The 26310-nt window shown below is 42.2% G+C and overlaps 1 protein-coding gene across 1 annotated transcript in view; it reads left to right on the top strand.

The window, feature by feature from the left end:
- PITPNC1 (phosphatidylinositol transfer protein cytoplasmic 1) overlaps positions 1-26310 on the top strand; it is a 262884-nt gene that overhangs the window by 135474 nt on the left and 101100 nt on the right. The window contains exons 3-4 of the mRNA XM_069543730.1: positions 10405-10493; positions 11613-11620. Coding sequence (XP_069399831.1) covers positions 10405-10493; positions 11613-11620 — 97 coding nt within the window. The remainder of the gene's footprint in view (positions 1-10404; positions 10494-11612; positions 11621-26310) is intronic.

Raw genomic sequence — 26310 nt, 5'->3', positions numbered from 1 at the left:
AAGAATACTGGACAAAGCCAAGGACATTTAACTAGGGCATATAACGGTGTGATCAGGTGAAAGAATAATTAGGCCCATGTATTCTATATGACCTCAAGAGGACCAGTTAGACTAAGACCAGTGGGTGAGAATGCCAGGAGATAGATTTAGGCTCAGTTTAAGGAAGAAATCTAAGTATTCAAGCCATCAGAAAATATAGTAGGGTTATTTATATAGTACATTATGCTGTTGCTGGGGGTGGGGGTTGAGCATAGGTAGAATACTCACTTCTCAGGCAGATTCAGACATCAAGTAGGTGGTTAAAACAGCATTTTAGATCCTTTTGAATCCTAATTTTCTACGCTTGAAGTATGGTTCAGACATTACTCCAACTCTCCTCCAGAATACATAAATGAGTAACCAACAAGGCACAGGAGAAAGAGTACTTTTCGCTCCTTTTGCACAAACCTAAGTAAGTCCATTATTTTATCTCAGAACCAGGAAGATTATGCTTTAATAACGAAAAGAAAAAAATTGATATGTGACATAACTATGAAATACGTATGTTCGTAATCATAAAAGTTACACTGTCTTCCCTGGTGGCTCAGACTGTAAAGAATCCATATGCAATGGAGGAGAGCCAAGTTTGATCCCTGGGTGGAGAAGATCCCCTGGAGGAGTAAATGGCAACCCACTCCAGTATTCTTGCCTGGGAAATCCCATGGACAGAGGAGCCTGGTGGGCTACAGTCCAAGGGGTCTCAAAGAATAGGACATGACTGAGCGATGAATACTTTTCACTACTTTGTAGTTACAAACTAGAGTTAACCCACCTCAAGCTAACACATGTCCTGCATGCAGAGGTCATGGGACTCTCAGTATAGTGAGGCTGCTTTATAATTGTAATTCATTAATTGAATATCTATTGAAATTGACAGTGTATAACAAATTGTTCTGGTATTGAGAATCTCTTAATAAGTAAGACATGGTCCTTGTATTCCAATCAAAGTAGGGCCTAGGTCAACTGATTTCATTATTTGTAAGTCCAGCTGTCCATCTTATGAGTGGTATCAAGGAGGAAAACCTTTTCTTCCATCCACTTTTTGTTGTTCAGTCTCTCAGTCATGTCTGACTCCTTGCGACCCCATGGACTGCAGCACACCAGGCTTGCCTGTTCTTCACCGTCTCCTGGAGCTTGCTCAAACTAATGTCAATTGAGTTGGTGATGCCATCCAAACATCTCATCCACTGTTGTCCTCTTCTGCCTTCAATCTTTCCCAGCATCAGGGTATTTTCCAGTGAGTCAGTTCTTCGAATCAGGTGGCCAAAGTATTGGAGCTTCAGCTTCAGCATCAGTCCTTCCAATGAATATTAAGGGTTGATTTCTTTAGGATTGACTGGTTCGATCTCCTTGCAGTCCAAGGGACTCAAGAGTCTTCTCCAACACCACAGTTAAAAGGCATCAGTTCTTGGACGCTAAGCTTTCTTTATGGTCCATACATGACTATTGGAAAAACCATAGCTTTAACTAGACGAACCTTTGTCAGCAAAGTAATGTCTCTGCTTTTTAATATGCTGTCTAGGTCTGTCATAGCTTTTCTTCCAAGGAGCAAGTGTCTTTTAATTTCATGGCTGCAGTCACCATCTGCAGTGATTTTGGAGCCCAAGAAAATAAAGTCTGTCACTGTTTGCATTGTTTCCCCATCTATATGCCATGAAGTGATGAGACCAGATGCCTTGATCTTAGTTTTTAAATGTTGAGTTTTAAGCCAACTTTTTCACTCTTCTCTTTCACCTTCCTCAAGAGGCTTTTTATTTCCTCTTCACTTTCTGCCATAAGGGTGGTGGCATCTGCATATCTGAGGTTATTGATATTTCTCCCAGCAATCTTGATTCCAGCTTATGCTTCATCCAGCCTGGCATTTTGCTTGATATACTCTGCATATAAGTTAAATAAACAGGGTGACAATACACAGCCTTGATGTACCCCTTTCCCAATTTTGAACCAATCTTTTGTTCCATGTCTGTTTCTAACTAATGCTTCTTGACCTGCATACAGATTACCTCAGGAGGCAGGTAAGGTGGTATGGTATTCCCATCTCTTTCAGAATTTGCCACAGCTTGTTGTGATCCACACAGTCAAAGGCTTTAGCATAGTCAATGAAGCAAAAGTAGATGTTTTTCTGGAATTCTCTTGCTTTTTCTATGATCCAATGGATGTTGACAATTGGATCTCTGGTTCCTCTGCCTTTTCTAAATCCAGGTTGTACCTTTGGAGGTTCTCAGTTCACGTACTATTAAAACGTAGCTTGGAGGATTTTGAGCATGACCTTGCTAGCACGTGAAATGAGTACAATTGTGCAGTAGTTGGAACATTCTTTGGGATTGGAATGAAAACTGACCTTTTCCAATCCTCTGACCACTGCTGAGTTTTCCAAATTTGCTGGCATATTGTGCTAGGTCACTTTAGTCGTTTCTGACTGTGTGCAACCCCATGGACAGTAGTCCTCCAGGCCGCTCCATCCGTGGGATTCTCCAGGCAAGAATACCAGAGTGGATTGCCCTTTCCTTCTACAGCATTTTAACAGCATCGTCTTTTATGATTTGAAATAGCTCAGCTGGAATTCCATCACCTCTGCTAGCTTTGTTCACAGTGATGCTCTTCCTAAGGCCCACTTGACTTCCAGGATGCATTCCAGGATGTCTGACTCTCAGTGAGTGATCACACCATCATGATTATCTGGGTCATTAAGACCTTTTTTTGTACAGTTCTTCTGTGTATTCTTGCCACCTCTTCTTAGTATCTTCTGCTTCTGTTAGGTCCATACCATTTCTTTCCTTTATTGTGCCTATCTTTGCATGAAATGTTCCTTTGTTATCTCTAATTTTCTTGAAGAGATCTCTAGTCTTTCCCATTCTGTTGTTTTCCTCTATTTCTTTGCATTGTTCACTTAGAAAGGCTTCCTTATCTCTCCTTGCTATTCTTTGGAACTGTGCATTCAAATGGATGTATCTTTCCTTTTCTCCTTTGCCTTTCAATTCTCTTTTCTCAGCTGTTTGTAATTTATTTAGTATTGATGATTCGGGTCCTGCAAATTAAACTGAAACTGATAGATTAACAGGAGAAAAGACAAGTTTTTATCCATGTACATAGGCAAGAGCATCCAGAAAAACATGACTCAAAGGAGTGGTTAGAATTTAGGCCTTATATACCATTTTAATAGGGGAGGGAGAGAAAAGGGACTTAGGGGAAAAGAAGTATCTTGTATGAGAAATAAATGGGGCCTCAGGAGAACAGATGAGAGAGAAGATAGCTTTGTGACAATGTCTATTTAGGCGCTTTCTTGTCCTGGTGCTTACTTCTTGTCTCTGGTGATAGGAGTCAGTCTTCTCTGGCTGCAAAACTCCTGGAGAGGGGATTTATGACAGTTGAATTCTTTGGGGAGGCTCTGTTTTTATAAGGATAAGCAGAATTCAGAAAAAATGTCTTACTGCAACTGTTGGATTCTCAAATGTCTTCAGCTCAAAATAATCCTGATGTCACTGTAGCATGTTGTGGGCCTTCTCACTGACTACAGGTAAGTAGGCTCTAAAAGTTGGACTGGAAGTTACTAAGTTGTTCCAGTGCTCACTTAATAACTTATTCAGAGAAATACCAGTGTCCTGTGGACCTGAATTCATGATCTGGCAAAAGGAATGGATTCCCTTCTTTACATCAATTTGTATGGCAAGACAAACCACATTCAGAAACTGCTTTATCGACTTATTACCCACAGCAACTGTTTGGAGCACTGGAAGTACGTAGTGTCTGTATCATCAGGGCCTCCTTTCCGGGTCTCTCTTGATCAGAAAGGACATTTCATGGAAATGTTTCATGGATGTTCGTGGTCCACAGAATTATCTGGAGGCTTGAGATTGGATAGCTATCAGGTCAGGGCAGCTCCAAGAAGCCAAGAACAACAATGAGGACAACCATCTTTAGTGAAACTGACCTTTTCATTTTGCCATTACCATCATGGCTGCCAGGGGTAGGCCTGAACTGTCCATTTTTTCTTTCTAGCCTTTGTTCTAAAATACCAAACATAGGGAATAACTCTGGTGGTCTAGTGGTTAGGATTCCAGGCTTTCACTACCATGGACCAGGTTCAATCCCTGGTTGGTGAACTGAGATCCCACAAGATGCACTGCTGCTGCTGCTAAGTCACTTTAGTTGTGTCTGACTCTGTGGGACCCCATAGATGGCAGCCCACCAGGCTCCCCCATCCTTGGGGTTCTCCGGGCAAGAGTACTGGAGTGGGGTGCCATTGCCTTCGCCGACAAAATGCACAGTATGGCCAAATAAAATAAAATTCCAGGCATAAACATCCCATTGAGTTCCCAGGTCAAGCCTGGCTGCTAGTGAGTGGGAGAGGGACTTCCAGACTGGTTTCCAAAGTGACTGTACTATTTTACACTCCCTCCAGCAATGTATGGGAGTTCCAGTTTCTCTGCATAATCACCAACACTTGTTATTGTCTGTCTTTTTTGATTGCAGTCATCCTAGTGGGTTTGAAGTGGTATCTTGTTTGGGTTTTGATTGGCATTTTCCTAATGACTAATGACATTGAGCATCTTTTCATGTGCTCATTAGCCATTTATATGTCTTCTTCGAAGACATGTCTATTGAAATCCTTTGCCCATTTTTAACTTGAGTATAGTGTCTTCTTCAAATGCCATTTATCCTTTTAGTTCTTGTCGCTTAGCTCCCTGGATTGTGGGGTTACTCCATTCTCTGGCCCTTCCTATAGTGTCTGATACACTGTTGTGTGCAGTACATTTGGGTGGCTGCCCTAATGCATTTAGAACATTACATTAGTACTAATACATTAGTACATTTGGTGATTGTCCTTGGGCCTTCAGTCCAGTTCAGTCAACCAAATAAGTGGTGTTTCTTGGCTTGTCTGCAAAAATCCTGATTTCAACTGGCATCTGGGGAAAAGAGTCAAGATACTAATCTGAAATAGCGATTCTAAATAAAACCTGTCGTCCAGAATCATATGAGGATGGAGCTTTTCTTTTGTCCCCTTTCATTTTCACCTCATTCCTAGCTTCACTCCAGTCCCCTCTCACTGAAACTCATGAGAGGAGAGAAGCAGATGGGGGCGGAGGGGAATTGGAGGAAAGATGGAGCCTATTTTTGGCTTGTTTATCAGTCATGAAGTGTCATGTTCTTCTCCACTATGGCTGCTGGATTAATTAGGCTGTGCTGGCAGCTGCCAGTCAGGGAGGGTTGCCAGCTTCTAACGGTGATTCCGCCTAATGCCTGAAATGATTTGCATGGTGAAGACCTTGCTCCCACTACTTAGCTCTTGCCTTCCAGGGCAACCTCTCCTGGCTTCTGGTGGCTCTGGGTGGGAGAAGGGGCAGCTTCCCTAAGCCATGAATCTTGTTTAACTGGATAAGCAAAGCCACCAGATGGTCACTTTACCTACCAGCTCATTGGTAGAGCCTTGATGCTGTGGCTTGGGTCTTTCTTTCTCATTTTTCCTTCCTGTTCTCCCAGATCTTACCCCAAAGTAAGAGCCTAGAGCCACAGTTTATGTGGCAGTGGGAGAGCCCACTGCCCAGGCAACAGCTCAGAGAGGAAGCACTGGAGCCAGAGATTCTGACCTAAGAGCTTATTTCCGCGCTATTTTGAAAGACTCCTCATAGTTATTATTGATTTCTGAATATCCAGAGATGATCTTCATTCATTCAGAAAATATTTATTAAGCACCTGCTGTGTGCCAGTCATCATTTTAGGTGTGACTGGGGGAGCAGCAGTGAAGAGGACAAAGATCTGTACCGTGGTGTGACTCACATTCTAGTTATGGGTAACAGGCAATACACAATAGCCATCTGTATAAGAACATTATATATTTTAGAATGTTTAGTCATATATCCTAAATAAATATTGAATTCATGTCTATTGAATATAATATTAAATAAATAGTATTTTTAATATATATTAGAAAAAATAGAACACGTAATGGCCCTCTTTCAGACGTACCTTTCAGTCCACGCTCTTCATTTGGTCCCCATCTCAATCCTTAAGAACACATCAGGCATTCTCATGCTGCTGGGCCCCATGCCTTCTGTCCGTTTGACTACTCCCATGGAAAAACCACAGAAGCAGGATGTCTCGGCCTGGTTGGGTTCTTCAAGGTCATTCTGTCAAGCAATTTCCACCTTGATTCCGCCACGCTCCTACCCAGTGATGCTGACACATGTGGTCGACTCCCCTAGATGCTCCCCAGCACCCCTGCCACGTTACCCTCCCACTGTCCACACACGGAGCCTTCCAAGAACTGACACAAGGTAGGCTTCTTTTCCCAGAATCCAGAACATACTGTCCTTTTATAGAAAGAGTGGCAGCAGTGTCCAAGTTCAAGGAATTTCTGTGGGTGATGCCCCAGCAGCCTTATCTCCCACAGGAAATGGCTATAGTCCAGAAACTCAGTTCATCTCTTTGCTGCAGTATAAAGAGTTACATTAAGATCAGAACAAAAAGACCGGCCAGAAGACAATGCATTAGGGAGTAAATGAGTAAGCCATAGCAGCAGAAAAGAAATTTAAAGACCTCAGAAATCACTGTACACACAACTGGAGAGGGACAATTACTATCAAACGACTGTCAAATGTCAGATTTGGGCACAAAAAAGAAAAGATCAGAATATCTGTCCTGGACCAGTGGGAAATGGAGATATGAAGGTAGCTAAGACCTTTTAAGAAACACTTAAATGGGACTTCCCTGATGGTAGAGTAGATAAGAATCCACGTGCCAACGCAGGGGACGCAGGTTCAATCGCTGGACCAGGAAGAAGCCACATGCCGCAGAACAGCCAAGCTGGCGCATCACAACTGCTGAAGCCAGTGAGCCCAGCGCCTGTGCGCCACAAGAGAAGGCACCACAATGAGAAGCCGTGTCCTGCAATGAAGAGTAGCCCCGGCTCACTGCAACTAGAGAAAGCCCGCATGCGGCAGTGAAGGCCCAGTGCAACCATAAATAAAGAAATAAAATTATTTTTTAAAAATCACTTAAATGAGCTCCAGTTCTTTGAGCCTAATCTTAGGGTACATAGTGGCTAGTTTCAGATATGCAGTTTGGCAGAAGTGTGACGCACTGTTCTTTTGTTTGTGTTTCGGTTGGTTTGGGGGTGGGGGTTTTGGCCACACCGCATGACTTTCAAGGTCTTAGTTCTCCAACCAGGGATTGAACCCAGGCCTCGCAGTGAACATGCTGAATCCCAACCACTGGACCCCAGGAAATTCTTCCCGAAGTACTGTTATTTTGTGAACTCAGAAGGACTCCCTGCCTGGAATGTTTAAGTTCAAAGTGTCTAGCTGAGACTGTCATATTCTGACCCCTGTTGAGAAAATGAAATTAGACTCCATTTGGACCACATTTGGCCTGATGATGTTCGAGAACCCCTGAAGCCAAAAAATATTCCCAAATGGACATAAATTGCAAAATGAGGTTAGATATGCTAGAGAACGTGGTGATAATCTGGATTGTAAAGCCATAGAAGGGAGAGATGGTTTAGGATTCAGTTCCAAAAACTCTTTATGAAGTAGATAAACATTCTTAACCTGAGGCAAATTCAGATTATGCCTGCCTTGGGGCATCCTTGGCCTCTTCCTACTAAATGCCAGACCAGTATCACTCCCCGTCCCCACCCCCCCAGCTCTCATGACTGAAGATGTCTCCAGGCTTTGCCAGATAGCTCCCGGAGGGGGAAATTCCCTCACCTCTTTCCTGTTGAAATGAGAACCACTGTTCTAGAATGACCAGCTTCCCATTTTGCTCATAATCAAGGAATTTAGCATGTAGGACCTTTCACTGCTAAAACCAGGACAGTCCCATGTAACCTGGGGCAACTATTTCATACAAAGTAAAGATATAAGAAATGAAACAGTATAAAAAGTCTGTCCTTGGGAGACATGGACAAAGGTTTTAGAGAAACGCGGTATTTTAGAGTTTTGTCTTTTCACTCAGTGTCTCTAAAGCCTGAGCCACGGTGAGATTATTTGGGGAGGTTTGATCTCTGCCGGTAGACCAAGAGAGCATGATTCAAGTCGTGCCATCTTTCCAGCAGAGAGAGTCTTGTTTGACGCCAGGTAGCAAGTTTGAGTGGCAGGCTTCTCCTTGGAATGGTAGGCTGTGTGGCAGTATACATCATGAAAGTGACAGCAGCAGTGGAGTCTAATTTCATTTCCTTTGCAGCCCTGATAAATCATTGCTGCAGGGAAAAATGAATTTTACTTTCTCAGACAAAAGCTATTTGAGTAATGATGTGCTCTGGGGAAGTCAGGGGCTAAGAGAAGGTCTGTAGTAGGCTTAAAAATATTTAAATGGCATATCATGGAATTTGTTCCAGTGGCTCCTGTGCCTGGCCTAATAAAAGGCTTATACCAGAAGGGCCTGCTTCCCAGACTATGTATAAGAGTCACATAAAAATCGTATCAGCCATCTTGGCTAAATGTCGTTTTAGGGTGCCTTGGAAAAGGTATTTGATGATCGTGTGGCATATTCTGCGTACGTTGGCAGATGAGACAGCTAAGGTAAAGATTCTAGAGCCTGTAGTCCTGATCATTTACAAATAGGACAAGTCTCAACATGAATGGAAAATGACTGGTGTTTGTCATCTTCCTTCCAGAAAATGCTTGTTGCTTAGGAATATGGTTCTGCTGGGAGGCTTTTTAAATGATACAGGGAATGAGTTATGAAGGGAGGAAGACTTGGACCCCAAAGTACTATCAAGAGGCTGGTGAGTCTGGGGTGTGGGGGTTGTGCAGTGTAGACGGAACAGTGGGGAATGGTTTCTAACGCTTGAAGGGAGACAAAAGTACTTGGTCTAAGCTGAACAATGCCTAGCTTACCTTGGGGAGCTTCTACAATCCCATTTCAATCCATTGAAAGCATGAGAAACCAATTTGCCTATGAGTGGAATCAACATCTCCTTGACTGACACAATGGCATATCACGCTGGGGTGTGGGGACAAGCAGGAGGGGACCCGGGGGACCTGGTGATCGTGACCACTTCCCACAAGCCAGCCCAGCATTGCCTTCCCACTCTCAATGTCAATCCCAGTTACCCTCCAGCTTCAGTGACTGAAAGAATAAATCCTAGGCGAAAGCTGTAAAATCCTCTGTTGGGAAGCAAGCTTCTTCCTTCCTAGTAGAGCAAAGGGAAGGTAAATGAGCAGTTACTACAGAAACGATTTTATGAGAGTGAGACATTCTGCATTACAGCAGCAAAAAGAACTGTTCTGTGAATTATAATACTGCTCTGCACGCCCCTCACAGCGCACCTATGAACAGTGTCCTTATCTGATGCCCACCTGGCTTCAGGGGGGACTCTGATTTCCCCATTTATTTTAGCTGTGATAAATGGCCCAGAGCTTTCTTTGAGTTAGGTCTGGCCAATCATCAAAAATACGTATTTGTGTTTTAAAAAGCAGGTCCTGGATACTGTCAGAAAGAAGAGAAGCAATTTGGGAAGACATACAAGGAGCATGGTGTTTTACTGGCTCTGGATGTCATTTAAACCCTGTGTCCAAGAGGGGGATTTGGGGTTTATTACCTTGGTGTCCCCACTCTCTTAGCTAGATCAGCTTGCAATTCACAACTGCTTCTTGATGTTTTTTATTGCCAACTGCCGAGAGTCTGCGTCCTGTCTCTGGGTCTGATTTACTGCTAGACGTTGGTGTCCCAGACACTTAGCTGTAGGCACCAGCACAGGAAAGAAACAAGATAGTAGCAACCGGAAAAACAGAAAGCCCCGGAGTAGAGTGTGGGGGGAAATGAAATCATGCAAACAGATTACAGGAATATATTAGGAGTTTTCTGGGCCTGCAGAAAGCTGTGAAGTTTGCCTCAGAAGGAAAACAGAATGAAGCAAAGCAAAACTTAATTAGTCCTTGGTTACTAACGGTCTTGGGACCTGTGCCCTTGGGTTTTCCTTGTTTTGAGAATGTTTTTTGCAAATGGCTTCCCGGGTCCCTGTTCCAGAGAAATGGCTCTGTCGTTGCCTTAGTTTCCTGGGGCTGCAGTAACAAATTGTGGTGAACTGGATGGCTTTAAGACAACACACGTTAATCCTCTCCCAGGATGGAGGTCAGAAGTCTGAAATCAAGGTATTGGCAGTGTTGGTTCCTTCTGGGGAACCAATCTGTTCTGAACCTCTTTCCTGCCTTCTGTTGTCCGTGGTCATCCTACGTGTCCTAAATACTAATATGAACAAGGGACAGTTTAACCGTGATGAAGACCAGGGAGATAGAGACCGAGTGGCTGTGGAGAGAAGAGCAGTCCTCTGACTTCTCCAGCAGTCAATTTCTCTGAACAGATATGGTAGCAGGGTGAGGCACTGGACAGACTCTAATTGTCGTTTTCTTTCTCTCCTCTTAGCAAACTGCCTAGTTGGGCTAGAGCTGTTGTTCCCAAAATATTTTATGTAACAGAGAAGGCATGGAACTATTATCCCTACACAATTACAGGTAAGTCCTTGTACACCCATTATGTCACAAGCATCCATGCTAGGACATAGGGGGATTCAGATTTCACTGATTGAGCGTGGGTTATCCCAGCAGGGACTCACAGGAGCCCTGTGACACCTCCCTGACCCTTTGTCTCCATGCTTTTAAGTCAACACTCTTCCTAGCAGGAGGTTGTAGGGGCTAAGCTAAACTATTCTATCTTCCTTCTTGAAATGATCATTGTAAATAGCATATAGAGAAGAAAAAGGAAGCTCTACTTAGTGACATTTCTAGAGGTTTCATTATCCTTTTTATTAAAAGATTTTTAATATAAATTTATTTATTTTAATTGGAGGCTAATTGTAAAGTAATTCATTATCCTTATTTCTCCTTCTTTTCTCAATAATCCCTAAGTTATTTTAAGGTGTGGTTTGTTCATAATCAAGTTGTTTATTTTGACTTCTTTGCTTACCAGACACCCTTCCCCCAACACACACAGAGCAAAACTTGACTATTTTTATAATTTAGATAAAAGGTTCTGTTGGGTCTCTCTGTTCCAAACCACTTCCTTTGCAATCAGATAATATGAAAATCAGTTTCCTCCTCAACTTGTAGTGGCGTGATAACGATACTCAAAATGTTGATACTGAGCTAGAAACTGGCCCCAAAATTGAAAAGGTTTGGTTCCTGACCTCAAACACATGAAAATTCAAGGTCCCATTTGAGTATCAGCCTAACAAGCTCTTTTTATTGGTTTTAAAAGCTGCTTTTCCACTTAAAAGATTTCCTTTGTGGTTAATGAAATGCTCTACTGGAATTATTAGCCTTTTATTCTGCTTTTCTAAGGCCAACTCTTTAGTTTTTAATTAGCCACAAACCTATAGGCTAATTGAATCTTGTCTTACACTCCTTATCTACCCAACCGCAAAAGTATCATATGAAAGAGTTTCAAGAACAAACATGGAGACAATTAGTAGTTATGAAAGTTTAATTCTCAGAAGGTTTCTTTGCCACATTTTTAATAATTATAATTCAGCAATATTTGTTAGTTCTGTGGCTTTATATTGCATATAAGTGTGGTCTTACTCATCATTTTCTCTTTTTTCTTTTCCCTCTTGCCCAAATGAACATCTGGACCAGAATACACAGTAAGTTTCATTTAATCATTTAAAAATATTCAGCCTAAGATCAGAGGAGTAATTGGAACTTCCCTTGTACTTCTCATCTTATTAATGTAATTTAAAAAAAAGAGGAATAATTCAGAATCAGAAATATTTAAATATATGCCATTATATAGTTATATACAGTGCAATAATTTGAATGTTCTCATTTGTCCAAGAATATGAATGTAATTTAAAATGCCTTCGTAGTCACTTTACATTATTAACTTTTGCTTGTATTTTTAAATAGCTTGACTGCTCTATTTGTGGTAGTTCACTATAATAGAACAATTTCTAGCAATGCGGTATTAAAGAGATGATGGTAATTATCAATGGAGGGAGAGGCCTTTCCTTATAGTCTGTGATCTGATCCCTTATAGAAAGACCTTGAAACTGGAAAGACATGCCTTCAAACTGTTTTACTCAGATTAGACAGTCTCAGTGGCTTGGTAAAGTCATTTAATTTCTTCCTGTCCTAAGAGCCTCTAGCATTGTGACTTACACTAAAAAAGAAGTCTATAATGTCATTGTGTTGGTATTTTCATATGGATCATTTTCCTCAATGGCAAATAGATCAAACTGTCATAAGAAGAAAATGGTTAACTGAGCTCGGTCAGGCTTAAGAGTGTTCACACTGCTATATTTAAAAGGGATAACCAGCAAGGACCTCCTGTGTAGCACATGGAGCTCTCCTCAATGTTATGTGGCAGTTTAGGGATGGGAGTTTAGGGAAGAATGGATCCATGTGTATGGAGGGCTGAGTCCCTTCACTGTTCACCTGAAACTGTAACATTGTTAATCGGTTATACCTCAATACAAAATAAAAGGTTTAAAAAGGGGGGGAAAGCAAGATAAAAAATAAACAGGGGATTATTTTTTATTTGTTATTAAAGAAAAAAGACTGAGTACTTTGGGCTTTAATTTTGAACAGGCTGGGTCTTTGTTAAAGATCCATGTGTTCTTGTTCATTTGATTTTCGGCTGGGCCGCTTGCAGGCTTTCTCTAGCTATGGAGAGTGAGGGCTACTCTCTAGTCGCGGTGCACAGGCTTCTCACTGCGGCGGCTTCTCTTGTGGAGCACGGGCTCCAGGGCAAAGGCTTTGGTGGTTGTGGCACAGGGGCTTATTTGCTCCCAGGCATGTGGGAATCTTCCCGGACCAGGGATCAAATCCATGTCCCTTGCAGTGGCAGGAGGATTCTTAACCACTAGGCCACCAGGGAAGTCCTGAGTGTTTAGTTTTAAGCAACACAGCCAAAGAAAGGTTGGGATTTCCCTGACAATCCAATGGTTAAGACCCTACACTTCCACACATCCCTGGATGGGGGGCTAAGATCTTACATGCAGTGTAGTACAGCCAAAAATGAAAACAAACAAAAAACAGCCAGAGGAAAGAGAGAGGGTAAGAAAGACGTGGAGAAAAATGATTCATGATTTCCTCGGCATGAGCGTGGTTCCCTGCACTAGTGAATGACGGAAGAAATGCATGGGTCAGCGGTAGATGGATAGTCCCAACAGATACGAAAGTGTCACCTGTTTTGAGACCTCTGGCTCTGCCACTTACCAGATGAATTTCTTAAGGAAGTGACCCTCAATTGCCAGTTCTTGAACTCATGCTGGTCCGTGACTGCACTCTCACCAACCCTTAACAAAATGGAGTGAGAAAAAGCTTTTCATAAAATTAAATTTATTCCACTTAAAGGACTGTTGGTAATGAGAATGCTCATTCTTTTCTTTCATGAAATGAAGGAATATACATTTAGCACCATCTCCAATCTTTGGAAGAAAAAAGGCAATTCTATGGCAAAATACAACTTCTATGTATTGGAAATCAGAGAAACACTGTTCTAGAACAAGAGCTTAACTTCTGTGAACCTAAGTTTCTTCATCTCTAAAACTGAGATAATCCCCTTTTAATAGATCTGTTAGTATTAATAAAACAATTCAATGATCTAACAGAGGGATCGGAAGACTTTTTCTGTAAAGAGTCATATAGTAAATACTTTCTGTCTGTGGGCTGAACAGTCTCTGTCCTTGAGAAAGCAGCCAGAGGCTATATGTAGACATATAGGCATGGGCATATTTGCCCAGGCAGCAGGCCACATTTGGTCCCCAGGCTATAGTTTATCAACCCCTGATCTAGTGGATGGAAGACTGTTAGCATATTGCCTGTAAGAGCAGGAAATTGAATGGTTCCCCGCCAACAACACTCCCAGCCCCATCAATTGTACAGTCTTCAAGAGGAAGACTTTGGAAACTTTTGAATCCTGCCTCCTTTTAACAGTTATGCAGATTAATTCCTTTTAAGTCTCTATTTCCTGTCTCATGAGGGTGATAGGAAGATTTTATCAAATAATCTGTATGAACTCTCAGCCTAGTCCTTGGTGCATGGTGAATACTCAATAAACATTCATTATTATTATATATCATGGGGCTTCCCAGGTGACACAGTGGTAAATAACCTGCCTACCAATGCAGGAGATGTGGGTTCATTCCCTGGGTCAGGAAGATCCCTTGGAGTAGGAAATGATAACCTACTCCAGTATTCTTGCCTAGAAAATCCCATGGACAGAGGAGCCTGGCAGGCTGCAGTTCATAAGGTTGCAAAGAGTTGGACATGACTGAAGATGCACAAATTATCATATATCATACAGTGCTAGAATGAAAGTGCAATGGAAGTTCTATTGGATATATTGGAATAAATTGGAATATATCTTGGTGTGTCTCAGTGCAGACTGGGCTCATTAGGATTGTCTAAGATTTGATTTGATTTAATTGGTAGCTGATGTTATCCCACTTCCTACATCTCCAAAAGCTTGTGCATGGACCTTCATTTGAAATGTAATCTGTAGTTGCATGGCCAAGAGAATTCTTGTCCCTGTAACTACGCAAAGATAGTTATTTGCTGCCTTAGAATTGGGTCCCTCTGGCTTGACCCAAACCAGTAGCACTTATTCTTCATAAACTCATGACACTACTAATGAAATGTGGGAATAATTAATGGAGAAATGAAGTCTGAAAAATGTTTAGTGATATTGTCTTCATTTTTCAAGTGTGTATATTAAAGTACTGAGGTTCTGAAAACAGAAGGCAACAGAATGGAAACCATGGTTCCTGACAAAGTCACCCACACGGATGTACCTCCCAAACCTTTCTTGCCAGTTTCTCTCACCATGGGATCTTGGTCTCTTGTGCCCACCTCTGTGCAGACCACAGAGGATTTCTAAGGGACTCATAGCCTTTACTTCTGCCCAGCCTCTGACCCACAGTATTCATGCAGTTCTAATCATATGGTTCAGATTTTTAAAGGAACACAAATTATGATGTTTCTGTTTGAGGAAATTTGGAGACAAAGCATAAAGAAGTTATAGTTGTATAAGCTCATAGTCAGCCCCTTCTAACTCTCAAGTATTATTTGATTTCTTCTAGACTCTCATATTTTGGGTCAATAATGTAATCCTTAAGGTAGTTCCCTAGAGCTGTCGTAGCAAAGTATCACAAATTGGGTCACTTAAAACAACAGAAATTTATACCAGTTCGGAAGACTGGAGGTCTAGATCAAGTTATCAGCAAGGCAGTGCTCCCTCTCCAACCTGTAGGGAAGGAGTCCTCCTTTGTCTCTTGTTAACTTCTGGTGGCCTCTGGCATTCCTCAGCTTGCGGAAGCACCACCCCAATCTCTGCCTCCATTTTCACACAGCTGTCTTCCCTCTGTGTGATCGTGTCTTCCTTCGCTAGCATCCTCTTCACTGTGTGTCTCTCTTCTTTTTTATAATTGTATTTCTCTACTGTTGGTTGCACTGGGTCTTTGTTGCTGTGTGTGGGCTCTGTCTAGTGGAGCCGGGCGGGGGCTTCTCCTTGTTGCAGTGTGCTGGCTTCTCACTGTGGTGGCTTCTCTTGTTGCAGAGCACGGGCTGTAGGTGCACGGGCTCAGTAGTTGTGACCCATGGGCTTAGCTGCTCTGTGGCACGTGGAATCTTCCTGGACCAGGGATCAAACCTGTGTTCGCTGCATTGACAGATGGACTCCTATCTTCTGTACCACCAGGGAAGTCTTTCTTCTTTGGAATCAGTCATATTGTATTAAGGACGTGCCTTATGCCAGTTTGCCCTCATCTTAACTAATTACATCTGCTACAACTCTAATTCTCAATAAGATCACATTTTGAGGAACTGGGGTTAGGAATATAACATATATTTAGGGGGGACACAATTTAACCCATATCACCATTTTTTAACTTTAGATTAACAATAATTTATGATGAAGCACCAACAATATGTAAAGCATCATGCTATATGCTAGGTTTTATTAAACAGTAATCCCTGCCCCTTTGGGGAGTCAGTCTGATGGGAAATAGTTAGATATTCCAGTTAAATCCTGGGAATCATCTGCAAGTCATGGAGTTTTCTGGAGGCAAAATGGGACAGGCCAGTCTCAGAGGACAGACTGACTCTCAGACCTGGATGAGCTCTGAACGGGGTCACAGCAGAGGTTCAGACCAATAGGCAGAATGAATGGCCCTGGGATCCAGCCAGACAAGCAACTACAGTGTGAAAAGGAGAGTCCTGGCCCCTGGGGTGGGGCCATAAGCTTCATAGACAGAACTGTGGTCCTCAAGAAGACGTACAGGCAAGAAGACAACATTCCCCTCTTACATAGGTTACTTGGTCATGAGCTACTAGGGTGAGAAAGTTGCTAGCTTAGCAAGGAAAAATACAGAATATCCAGTTGTTTGAATTTTCAGATGAACAGCAAGTAAATTTTTGGTATGTCTCAGATATTGCATGGGCTATACTTTATATTAAAAGAGGGCTTATCTCATATTTTATCTGGCAGACCTCTTATGGGGAGGGGCTGACAGTGGGGCAGAAGTGGTCTCAGAAACTAATATACAAAAGTCAGGTTATAAGAACAGGGGAACATTGGTAAACCAAGGAAAAGAAAGGAGAGAGAATTCTGAAACCCGGGAAGCTATCTTGCAGCTGACATGCCACATTCCTGTTAGGGCCAATCAAGTGACACATTAGGACAACATTAGTACTTCCTGCCTCAGTAGGATTGGCTCAGGGAGTGAAATGGACTGAATGGTGCAGAGTAGGAGCTGCAGGAGACGCAGGTTCGATCCCTGGGTCAGGAAGATCCCCTGGAGAAGGAAATGGCAACGTACTCCAGTGTTCTTGCCTGGAAAATCCCATGGTCAGAGGAGCCTGGCAGGCTGCAGTCCATGGGGTCACAAAGAATCAGACACGACTGAAGTGACTTGAGCAGGGGAAAATAAGATGAGAGCAAATTAATACATAGCTGTCAGTATTTCAGGGAAGACGAGGGCTAAGTGTTAGAGTCTAGGAGTCTAGAAGACTAGGGCTAAGTGCAAACAGAGAGTTGTGCAAAAAAGAGAGAAATTCTGCCTGGGAGAAAGGTGGGAGGATTTATTGGAGCAGGTGGAGTTTGAGCTGGACCATGGGGAGAGTGGAACTCCCACCTGCAAATACCCGCTCTTAGTCTGCCTGGGCTGCATCACAGAACACCATATACTGGGTGGCTTAAACAACAGACATTTATTTGACATAGATCTGGAGTCTGGGAAGTTCATTATCAAGATATCAGCTGGTTCATTTCCTGATGAGAGTTCTCTTCCTGATTTGCTGACAGGCATCTTGCTGTGTCCTCAAATGGCAGAGAGAGAGTGAAAGCAAGCTCTTTGGTCCCTTCTTATAAGGACACTAATCCCATCATTAGGGCCCCACCCTTATGACCTCATCTAAATCTCATTACCTCCCAAAGGCCCCACCTCCAAACATCACATTCGGGGATTAGGGCTTCAACATATGTAGGGAAGGCAAAAACATTCAGTCCACCACCTGGTCATTCCAGGCTCAGTGGGCAAGTGATCTTTCTGGATCCTGGCTGCCCAGACACATGGAGGGCAGGTCATGGTAGCTTTGAGTCTCAGGGCAAGGTCTGGGTTTAGTTCTCCATAGGGAAGCAACATTGTTCCCGGCTAGTCCACTTTTATTTTCCATCCCAAATATAGCACAGCTTTTCTTTCCATCTCCCCAGTGAGGATCTCTGGCTTTTTTCCTCTCTGGCTGCAGGTGCATACTTTTAGGCCCGCAGTTCTGATTTTGAAGCTGCCTCCCTCCTCCTGACTAAGACTCAGCCATGTTCTCACGCTCTCTGCCTGGGAGGAAGAGCCCACTCTTCTTTCTAACAACAGGGTCTGCTCCCAGGATTTAGGACAGATGGTTTTAGTTGTCTTCATCTTTTCCCCTGTTTTAAATGTGTTTTCGGTGGGCTCTTTATCCCCTGATCTTTTAATCCTGAATATCTCTTCTTGGTGTCATTCCAAGTCCCATATTTCCTGTCTATGCCCCCAAACAAAACTACCCCAAAGCCAAATTCCCAGCTGGGGTTACCACACTCCACTCTCACTCAGGGAGGCAGAGGGGCTCTTCATAATACTCCGGACAGGTGTCTTTCCTCATAGGATTAGTCCAGAGCAGTGTATGTCTATTCCTAGGATCCCCTGGGTCTTATTTCTGACTGTCCAACCTATTATTGAGAGCTCACGGTGCCCTCATTTGTGAGAAATCCAGCCAAGAGAACTTTCTCTTTAGGGTCATCTCGGGCGTTAGTGTTATCACGGTTATCAAGACGTAAAAGCTTTTTCATCACTATGAGTGACTCTGTGTGTTTAGGATTATGTGAAAATGCAGTTTGCACAGGAAGTGGAAAAAAATATCTTTAGCTCAGTTATAGGAAAAAGAAATCTTAATTATACAGTAAACAAAGAATGACATGACGACAATTTTCCAGAGGACGGATCCTCTAACCAGTTCTTCAAAACCTGCCGGCTCTTCTGAAGTTTATAAAGTCACAGAGGAAGGTGCCCGAGGAGACTGGCTGCTTTCCAAATTGGCCGATTCTGTTTTTCTAGGGCTAAAAAAAGGCCACTCTAGAGTATGAACATAGCTCTGCAGCATCAGTTCAACCTTGGTAGTAATGAAGCAGGGGAGAAAAAAGGATTTTCTTCTCATTTGTAAGAAATTGAAAACTCAAGCCTATAGTAAGTCAATAGCCGTGACCTGGAATATACAGTTGCTGTATATATTTTGCTACTGTGACCACCCACTCCACCAAAAGATCTTTTAATAAGAATCTGAAGAAGAGGTGATGACGAATGGAAAGCACCTTTTCTCTTAGTTGGAAGGACTGACTATTCCCTAAAGATAATAATGGGCTGTCCAGTGCTACCCAACATTTTAATTGTTTAGTTGAAGAGGTAGGAAAAAAGGCAACTATAACAGACCAGGGAGTAGGAAGTGGCTCTTGCATGAGAACCTCCAATAGTACCGAGCCACAGTGAGAGATAGAGTTGCTCAGGTTTGGGTTAGTCCAGCCCGGGAAGAGAGCTGGGCTACTCATAATTGGGTCATCAGTCACCCAGAATGAACTCAGGTTGTCTTCCCAGGGGTAGCACTGGGGAGACAGGTGTTTCTCTGAAAGCAGCACACTGCCTTGGATAGGAGTTTCACTTTCTCTCTTGACCTCATCAGTTTCTCCAGTGAATGAAAGAGCTGATGGCTGCTGTGTGTACATTCTTCTCAAGCTCTCTCATCCATCTTAAGCTTCTCCTCCCCCACCTTTCACTGAGTCCCAGCCAAGGGTACTAGAAACCCCAAAATTATATAACTAGGAAATAGTAGCAAGTCAAAGGAAGATACGTTATTATACCTGAACCCTGGGATTGGTCTTGTTTGGAAGGCAATTAGAAGACAATTTGGCCATCTAAGCTACTGTGTAAGCTAAGATAGAATTGTTATTGTCGTTCAGTCGCTAAGTCGTGTCCGACTCTGCAGCCTCTTGGACAGCAGCATGCCAGGCTCCTGTATCCTTCGCTATCTCCCAGACTTTGCTCAAATTCATGTCCTTCCAATCAGTGATGCTGTCTAACCATCTCATCCTCTGCCGCCCCCTTCTCCTTTTGCCTTCAGTATTCCCAGCATCAGCTACTTTTCCAATGAGTCGGCTCTTCACATCAGGTGGCCAAAGTATTGGAGCTTCAGCTTAGCTGGATACAGTCTAGAACCATTCATAACCACCACTAAGAAGGTTCATAGCCAGTTAAGTAAGGGAAACACCTGGTTATACAGATTTTAGTAGATCATGTCATTGCAGAATAGCTACATTATGAATCTCCAAAAGGGAGCCATAGTATATAATACTTCCCACACTTATTTGTCCATAGGACCTTGGATTTTGCAAAGCCAGTCTTCTAAAACTTAGAGGTGCTCCAGAAGCTTCCCTCAGGGTCAGAGCTATTACGTGCCCACTGAATAGACTAGTCGCAAAGAGTCAGACACAACTAAGTGACTGAACTGAACTGAACTGAAATAGACTAGTGGATTAATTCTATTTCAGTAAATGTTACTTTTCTTTTAAATTTTAGTGGGTTAATATGTTGTCTAAAGATTACTGTGACTAAAACATCAGAGTTTTTTTTAAGAGCTCCCAACTGTAATGGATTTTTGAAGAATTAAGCGACACAGAACCTGCAAGTTTCCTTTTCAAGCAAAATCAATTCTGTTAGACCAAACAGCCAAGGCAGCAGTACGTGGGGATGACAGGGAGTTTATACATTCTGATTTACTTCAGTTTAGGAAATGAGCTGGTTGTACGAGTGACCCCGTTACAAACCAGCTTTATTCGCAAATGTGCCACAGTCCTTGCTCAGGGTTCACACTTGTCTCCACGTCTCAGCAACCCAATCAATTGGTGCCTGGGGAAGCAGGAACCTTGGGACAACCAGCGTTGTTTGTCCAATTTATCCCATTTCCATTTATTCCAGCTCTCCCAGTCTCTTCTTTGTACAAAAATTGATTCAGTGACTTTTGGGTGTGGGGCAGTGGGGGGAGAGCAGAAGCTAAAATATGCTTCTTTACCATAAGGTAGTGTTTTAAAGTTATTTGCATTTTTTAAAAATTGAAGTATAGTCCATTTACAATGTTGTGTTACTTTCAGGTGTACAGCAAAATGATTCAGATATATATTCTTTTTCAGATTCTTTTTCAGATATATTCTTTTTCAGATTCTTTTCCATTATAGGTTATTACAAGGTATTGAATATAGTTCCCTGTGCCATACAGTAGAACCTTGTTGTTAATCTATTTTACATGTACTATTATATATCTGTTAATTCCAGACTTCTAATTTATCCCTCCCTTTCCCCTTTGGTAACCATAATTTTGTTTTCTTTTTTAATTTTTACTTATTGTTTTACTTTTGAGTGCTCTGGGTCTTCGTTGCTTTTGTGTGGGCTTTCTCTAGTTGCAGTGAATGGCGGCTACTTTTCATTGTGGCTCATGGGCTTCTTATTTTGGTGGCTTCTCTTGTTGCAGAGCAGAGGCTCTAGGCTCTCAGGCTTCAGCAGTTGCATCATGCAGGCTCGGTAGTTGGGGCTCACGAACTCTAGAGCGGAGGCCCAGTAGTGTGGCACTCGGGGTTAGCTGCTCCTCGATGTGTGGAATCTTCCCAGACCGGGGATTGAACCAGTGTCCTCTGCATTGGCAGGTGTGTTATAATCCACCGCACCTCCAGGGAAATCCTCATAATTTTGTTTTCTGTGTCTGTGAGTCTGTTTTGTAAATAAATTTGTTTTTGTTTTAGATTATGCATGTAAGCGGTATCATATGATATTTATCTTTCTCTGACTGACTTTACTTAGCATGGTAATCTCTAGGTCCATAAGAATGACTTAACAGAGGACAATCACCAAAGGAAAAAATATTTGTTGAAAGGCATTTTCCAAAGAAGGTTTCCCTAAAAAATACTCTTTTCCTTCTTTTCTATTTTCTACTTGTACTGAAAATTGGATTTCTCTTCTAATACAATTTACTGATGTCTATGGAGTTGTGTTCAGTTCAAGTTGGTGTGATCAGAATAATACAACCGGGAAGATTTTGTGGGCAGATTTCTTTCTGCAAAAATAAAATTAAACACATGTAAATATGGATACACTGAAATAGTACATTTCAGTGATTAAATAAAGTGAATCAAAATTGTCCCCACATCTTTCAACCTTTCTAATCACTAAGATACTCTGAACTACAGTATGTATTTAGGTGAGGAATTTGCCCAGTTGGTTAAGAGGGGGTGATTGTTAACCATTTTTAACTGGGAAGGCTTGTAATATGAAAGTTTCCTACCTGGCCATATGCCAGCCTGTATATGGGGAACCACTGATTTGTTCCAATCTCTTATTTACATACAGTTCTTTTTCATTTACATGCAGTTTCTTTCCATCTGCTCCTTAACTCCTTGTCCTGCCTTTATCATGGGTAGCTATTGGTATTCACCATCATCCTCTGCTTATTTCTGCCTTGGCAGGTCCAACTGTAGATTGCATGAGCCTGAATTTAGTTTCCCTCCTCAATTCCATAGAAGCACCAGTAGCAAACCATTCCCCATTGAGAAACCTTTCTTTCATTCATGCATTTGCTCCCTCTTCCTCTTGCCCTTGCTTCTCCAGTGGGTGGCTGTTACTCAGCATATCAGAAGACGGACGAGGCTCCATCAGTGGAGGAACTGATGAATGGACAGAAGCCTCAGTGTTGGGTGCAGGCTAGTGAAAAGCAGCGGAGAGGCTGGTGTGCATTTCCTGACTGTGGGCCAGAATACAAACAGCTGTTTTCCTGCTGTACTTCCATGCTCTGCCCTCCATATACCCCCTTTCTCTCTCACCCTCCCCGACTTCTCTTTCAGGTCCCACTGCTCCTCTTGGCCACGTTTTTCTTCTGATGCAGCCTATACTGGGGAAACCACTCTCCGATTCATCCTCATCTGTATTACTTATATACTGTTCCTCTTTGCCGTCTCTTTTCTTTAAAATTCTTCTCTTTTCTTTAAAATTTTCTCCACTTGGGTTCCCCTTCTCATTTTTCTGGTCCTATCTTCTTTGCAGTTTTTTTTTTTTCTAACTACTCTATCATTAGGGCCACCCACCTAGATTGTATAGTCATCCATGACCCTGGGAACCCAGAACAGCCAAGAAAGCTCAAATATCTCCCTTATTTTATTTACATCAGTCCCTGCAGGATGACTGAGATTCTGAATAGATGTGGGACAGCCAGACATACACCTTCTTGAAACTGTTGTGTCTATTAAAGATTTCCTATGCACAAAAGAGTTTATATTACCTTCCAACTATGGGACAAATCTTCAGTCAGAATGGAAGGATAAAAATTTTCCGATGAAGAATTTAAAAAGTTGAAAGGTACTTTAAAATCTAAGTTGTCTCCTGCCTCTACATACAGATTCGCCACCCACAGTCTGCTGTTTTACAAATAGCACAGGCTCCAGCTCTGAATTCCTAGAAGATAATAAATCTTAACCATTAGACTTACTTCGCTAGGTTCACTGGAACAATCTGAACGTAAGTCTCCTGTTAGTGAAAGGACAAGGCATTTGCAAGTTCAGTTTTATGAATGATCCCATCTCAAGCTGAAATTCCCTTTATGGCCTTGGAGTATATTTAATATAATAATACAGAATATAGTATCAGAGGATCAATGTCTTCATGGGGGTTCCATTAGAGAGATCAAGTCTGATAGAGTTTCAGAACAAGATGGTCAGAGAGGAATGCATTGAATTCCAGATAAACGCTAAAAGGAAATGATCTTTTAAAAGCCTATAAGTACTTTATCTGCCCCAAGCCAGAGACTCAACTCTTACATTTAATTTTCTTGACTCCAAGCCTCCTTGTAAAATGCTGGCTCTCAGACATGGAAGAATTTCGGCTGGTAACCAGAAATAAAGCATTGTGTTACTGGGCTCAGTCAGTGATTTTCAAACTTTTCTTCTTTTGGTCCAGGAAGTTCCATGAACATGCCTCACTAGCCACCAGATACTTACCTAACATATTATTTGAAGAAAGAACTCGGATGCCATTTAAAAAGTGCTTTGAACTACTGAACTGTATCACCTCTCAGATCCACCTCGTTCTAAGACTCCATAAAAGTGTGATACAGGAACCACTTGAGACAGTGGAAGTTTTTAGTCCTTTGTGACTTCCGTTAGAGATAAATACAGTCACTTTGGGATATCATGGATGTGTTTATGTACTTTTTAAATTGGATTTGAATTTTTTCTGCTTACTGAAAAAGTCAATATTTATTATAAAATTCAAGTACTACAAGAAACTGTATCACCGAAAATTAAAAGGCCCCATAGTTTAAATTTTCTCCTCTATGAAAATATTTTCATATCTATTCCTGTTTTTTCTGTGCATATGCTAACATGCCTTTTTCCCCCTCTTTTTGCAAAAATGAGGTTGTTCTGTTTTGCACTTTGCTTTTTAAAAACCTTTAGAGTTCACGACAGTGTACTTAACCAACGTTCTACCGGTGGACTTTGGGGTTGTTTCCCTGTCCTTTATAGGACCAACAGTATAGTAATGAACATTTGTTCACTTGTAATATTTTTTTCACACCTGAGGATTCATTCCCTTCCTGGTTCTGGGCAAGTACTTTTGAAGTACTTCCAGGGGAGTTCCCTGGAGGTCCAGTGGTTAGGACTTGGTGTGTTCACTGTCATGGCCCGGGTTCAGTCCCTGGTCATGGAACTAAGATCCTGCAAGCCACATGGCCAAAAAAGAATTTTTTAAAATAAGAGCACTTCCACAATAGGAGTTATCTTAAGTCATCATATTGACATTTGAATTTTTGAAAATGATTGTATATTTTAAAGGTACTAGGATATTTTGGCATTTTAAAGGAGTACCACTGTGAATTTCTTAAATTATTAATTATTTCTCCCAATATATCTTTTGGGTACCTCCTATTTGAATAAGCCTCTTGGGCTTATTTAAAGTAAGCGCATCTATCATTAGATGGTTAGATGGCATCACTGGCTCTATGGACATGAGTTTGAGCTAGCTCCACGAGTTGGTGATGGCCGGGGAAGCCTGGCATGCTGCAGTTCCATGGGATCACAAAGAGTCAGAATGACTGAGCAACCGAACTGAACTGATCATTAGATGGATGCACACAGACACGTGTTTTATCTGCTGTCATTGGCCACAGGACATGCTGAGGGACCGTAACCACCCTCACCCCCAGCTGATCACTTAAACTCCAATAGAAACACTCATGTGCCTTCCTAATACTCAACAGGCAGCAGGATGTGGAGTCATGAGCTTGAACTCAGAGCCAGACAGCCTGAGTGAATCCATTCCAGAGCCATCATGTAAATGTATGATTTGGGGCATACTAGTCAACCTTTCCCTGCCTTTGTTTTCTTGTCTGTAAAATGACCCTCACAGAGTTGTATGAGAGGGTTAAGGAGTGAGTAAATGAGTTCTTATATACCAAATACTTGAGACAGTGCCTGATAATAGTACAGTATCCATAGTTTTGTCATTATTACCTCAGTGTTGAGTCATGTCTGTGTGTCTCAGATTGGACTGAGGAATGGTTACCTTGGTTCATCATTTTGACCCAAAGTTATTCCAGAACTTCCTGGGGTTGAGAAACACTGGGCAATTGCAAGTGCTGACAAGGTTATGGAGAGCCTGGCACTCTTGGACACGACTGATGGGAATGCAAAATGGTGCAGCCACTTGGAAAACCATCTGGCAGGTCCTCCAAAAGTTAACCATAACCATATGACGGACAGTTCCACTCTTAAGTATATACCTAAGAGAAACAAAAAGACATGTTCACACAAAGCACCTACAAGAATGTCCATGGCACTGGACATCACATCACCTGATGAATGGGTACATTTAGAGTGGTGTGTCCATACAATGGAATATTATTCTGCCATAGAAAGGATGCTGAGAGAATCCAAACACAAAAGACCACATACTATGTTATTCCATTTACATGAAATGTCCAGAATAAACAAGTCAGAGACAGAAAGTAGATTAGTGGTTGCTTCAGGCATGAGGTAGGGGAGGAGGCTGGAGTGACTGATCGTGGGTACGGGGCTTCTGTTTAGGGTGACGAAGTAGTCTAAGATTAGATTGTAGTTATGGTTGCACACCTCTATGAATAGACTAAGAATCACTGATCTGTACACTTGAAATGAGAGAATAATATGGGAGTGAATAAAGCTATTTTTAAAAGGAAAAATCAAGTTCTAGGTTCCGATCTGAGCTCTGGGACTCCCAACTTTCCGAAAGCAAGTCATTAGGAAAGGAGTCTGGGATCTGTTTTTAACAACTCCACCAGATGAGGTTAAGTTTTAGAAACATACTTTTAGAGTACGATTTTTGCTTGGTATGGGAGGGATTAGTACCCTTTGGAGAAGGCAATGGCAACCCACTACAGTACTCTTGTCTGGAAAACCCCATGGACGGGGGAGCCTGGTAGTCTTCAGTCCATGGGGTCGCGAAGAGTCAGACATGACTGAGCGACTTCACTTTTACTTTTCACTTTCATGCATTGGAGAAGGAAATGGCAACCCACTCCAGTGTTCTTGCCTGGAGAATCCCAGGGACGGCAGAGCCTGGTGGGCTGCCGTCTATGGGGTCGCACAGAGTCGGACACAACTGACACGACTTAGCAGCAGCAGCAGCAGCAGCAGCAGCAGTACCCTTTAGCTTGCAGTTTCCACCATGCACTGGGCAACGTGGGGGGTATAGTATGACAATAATGATGATCTCAAAGTGGATAATGCAGGTCT

Source organism: Ovis canadensis, chromosome 11, assembly GCF_042477335.2.
Source record: "Ovis canadensis isolate MfBH-ARS-UI-01 breed Bighorn chromosome 11, ARS-UI_OviCan_v2, whole genome shotgun sequence".
Taxonomy (NCBI): Eukaryota; Metazoa; Chordata; class Mammalia; order Artiodactyla; family Bovidae; genus Ovis; species Ovis canadensis.
This window is presented reverse-complemented; position numbering and strand designations above follow the sequence as displayed.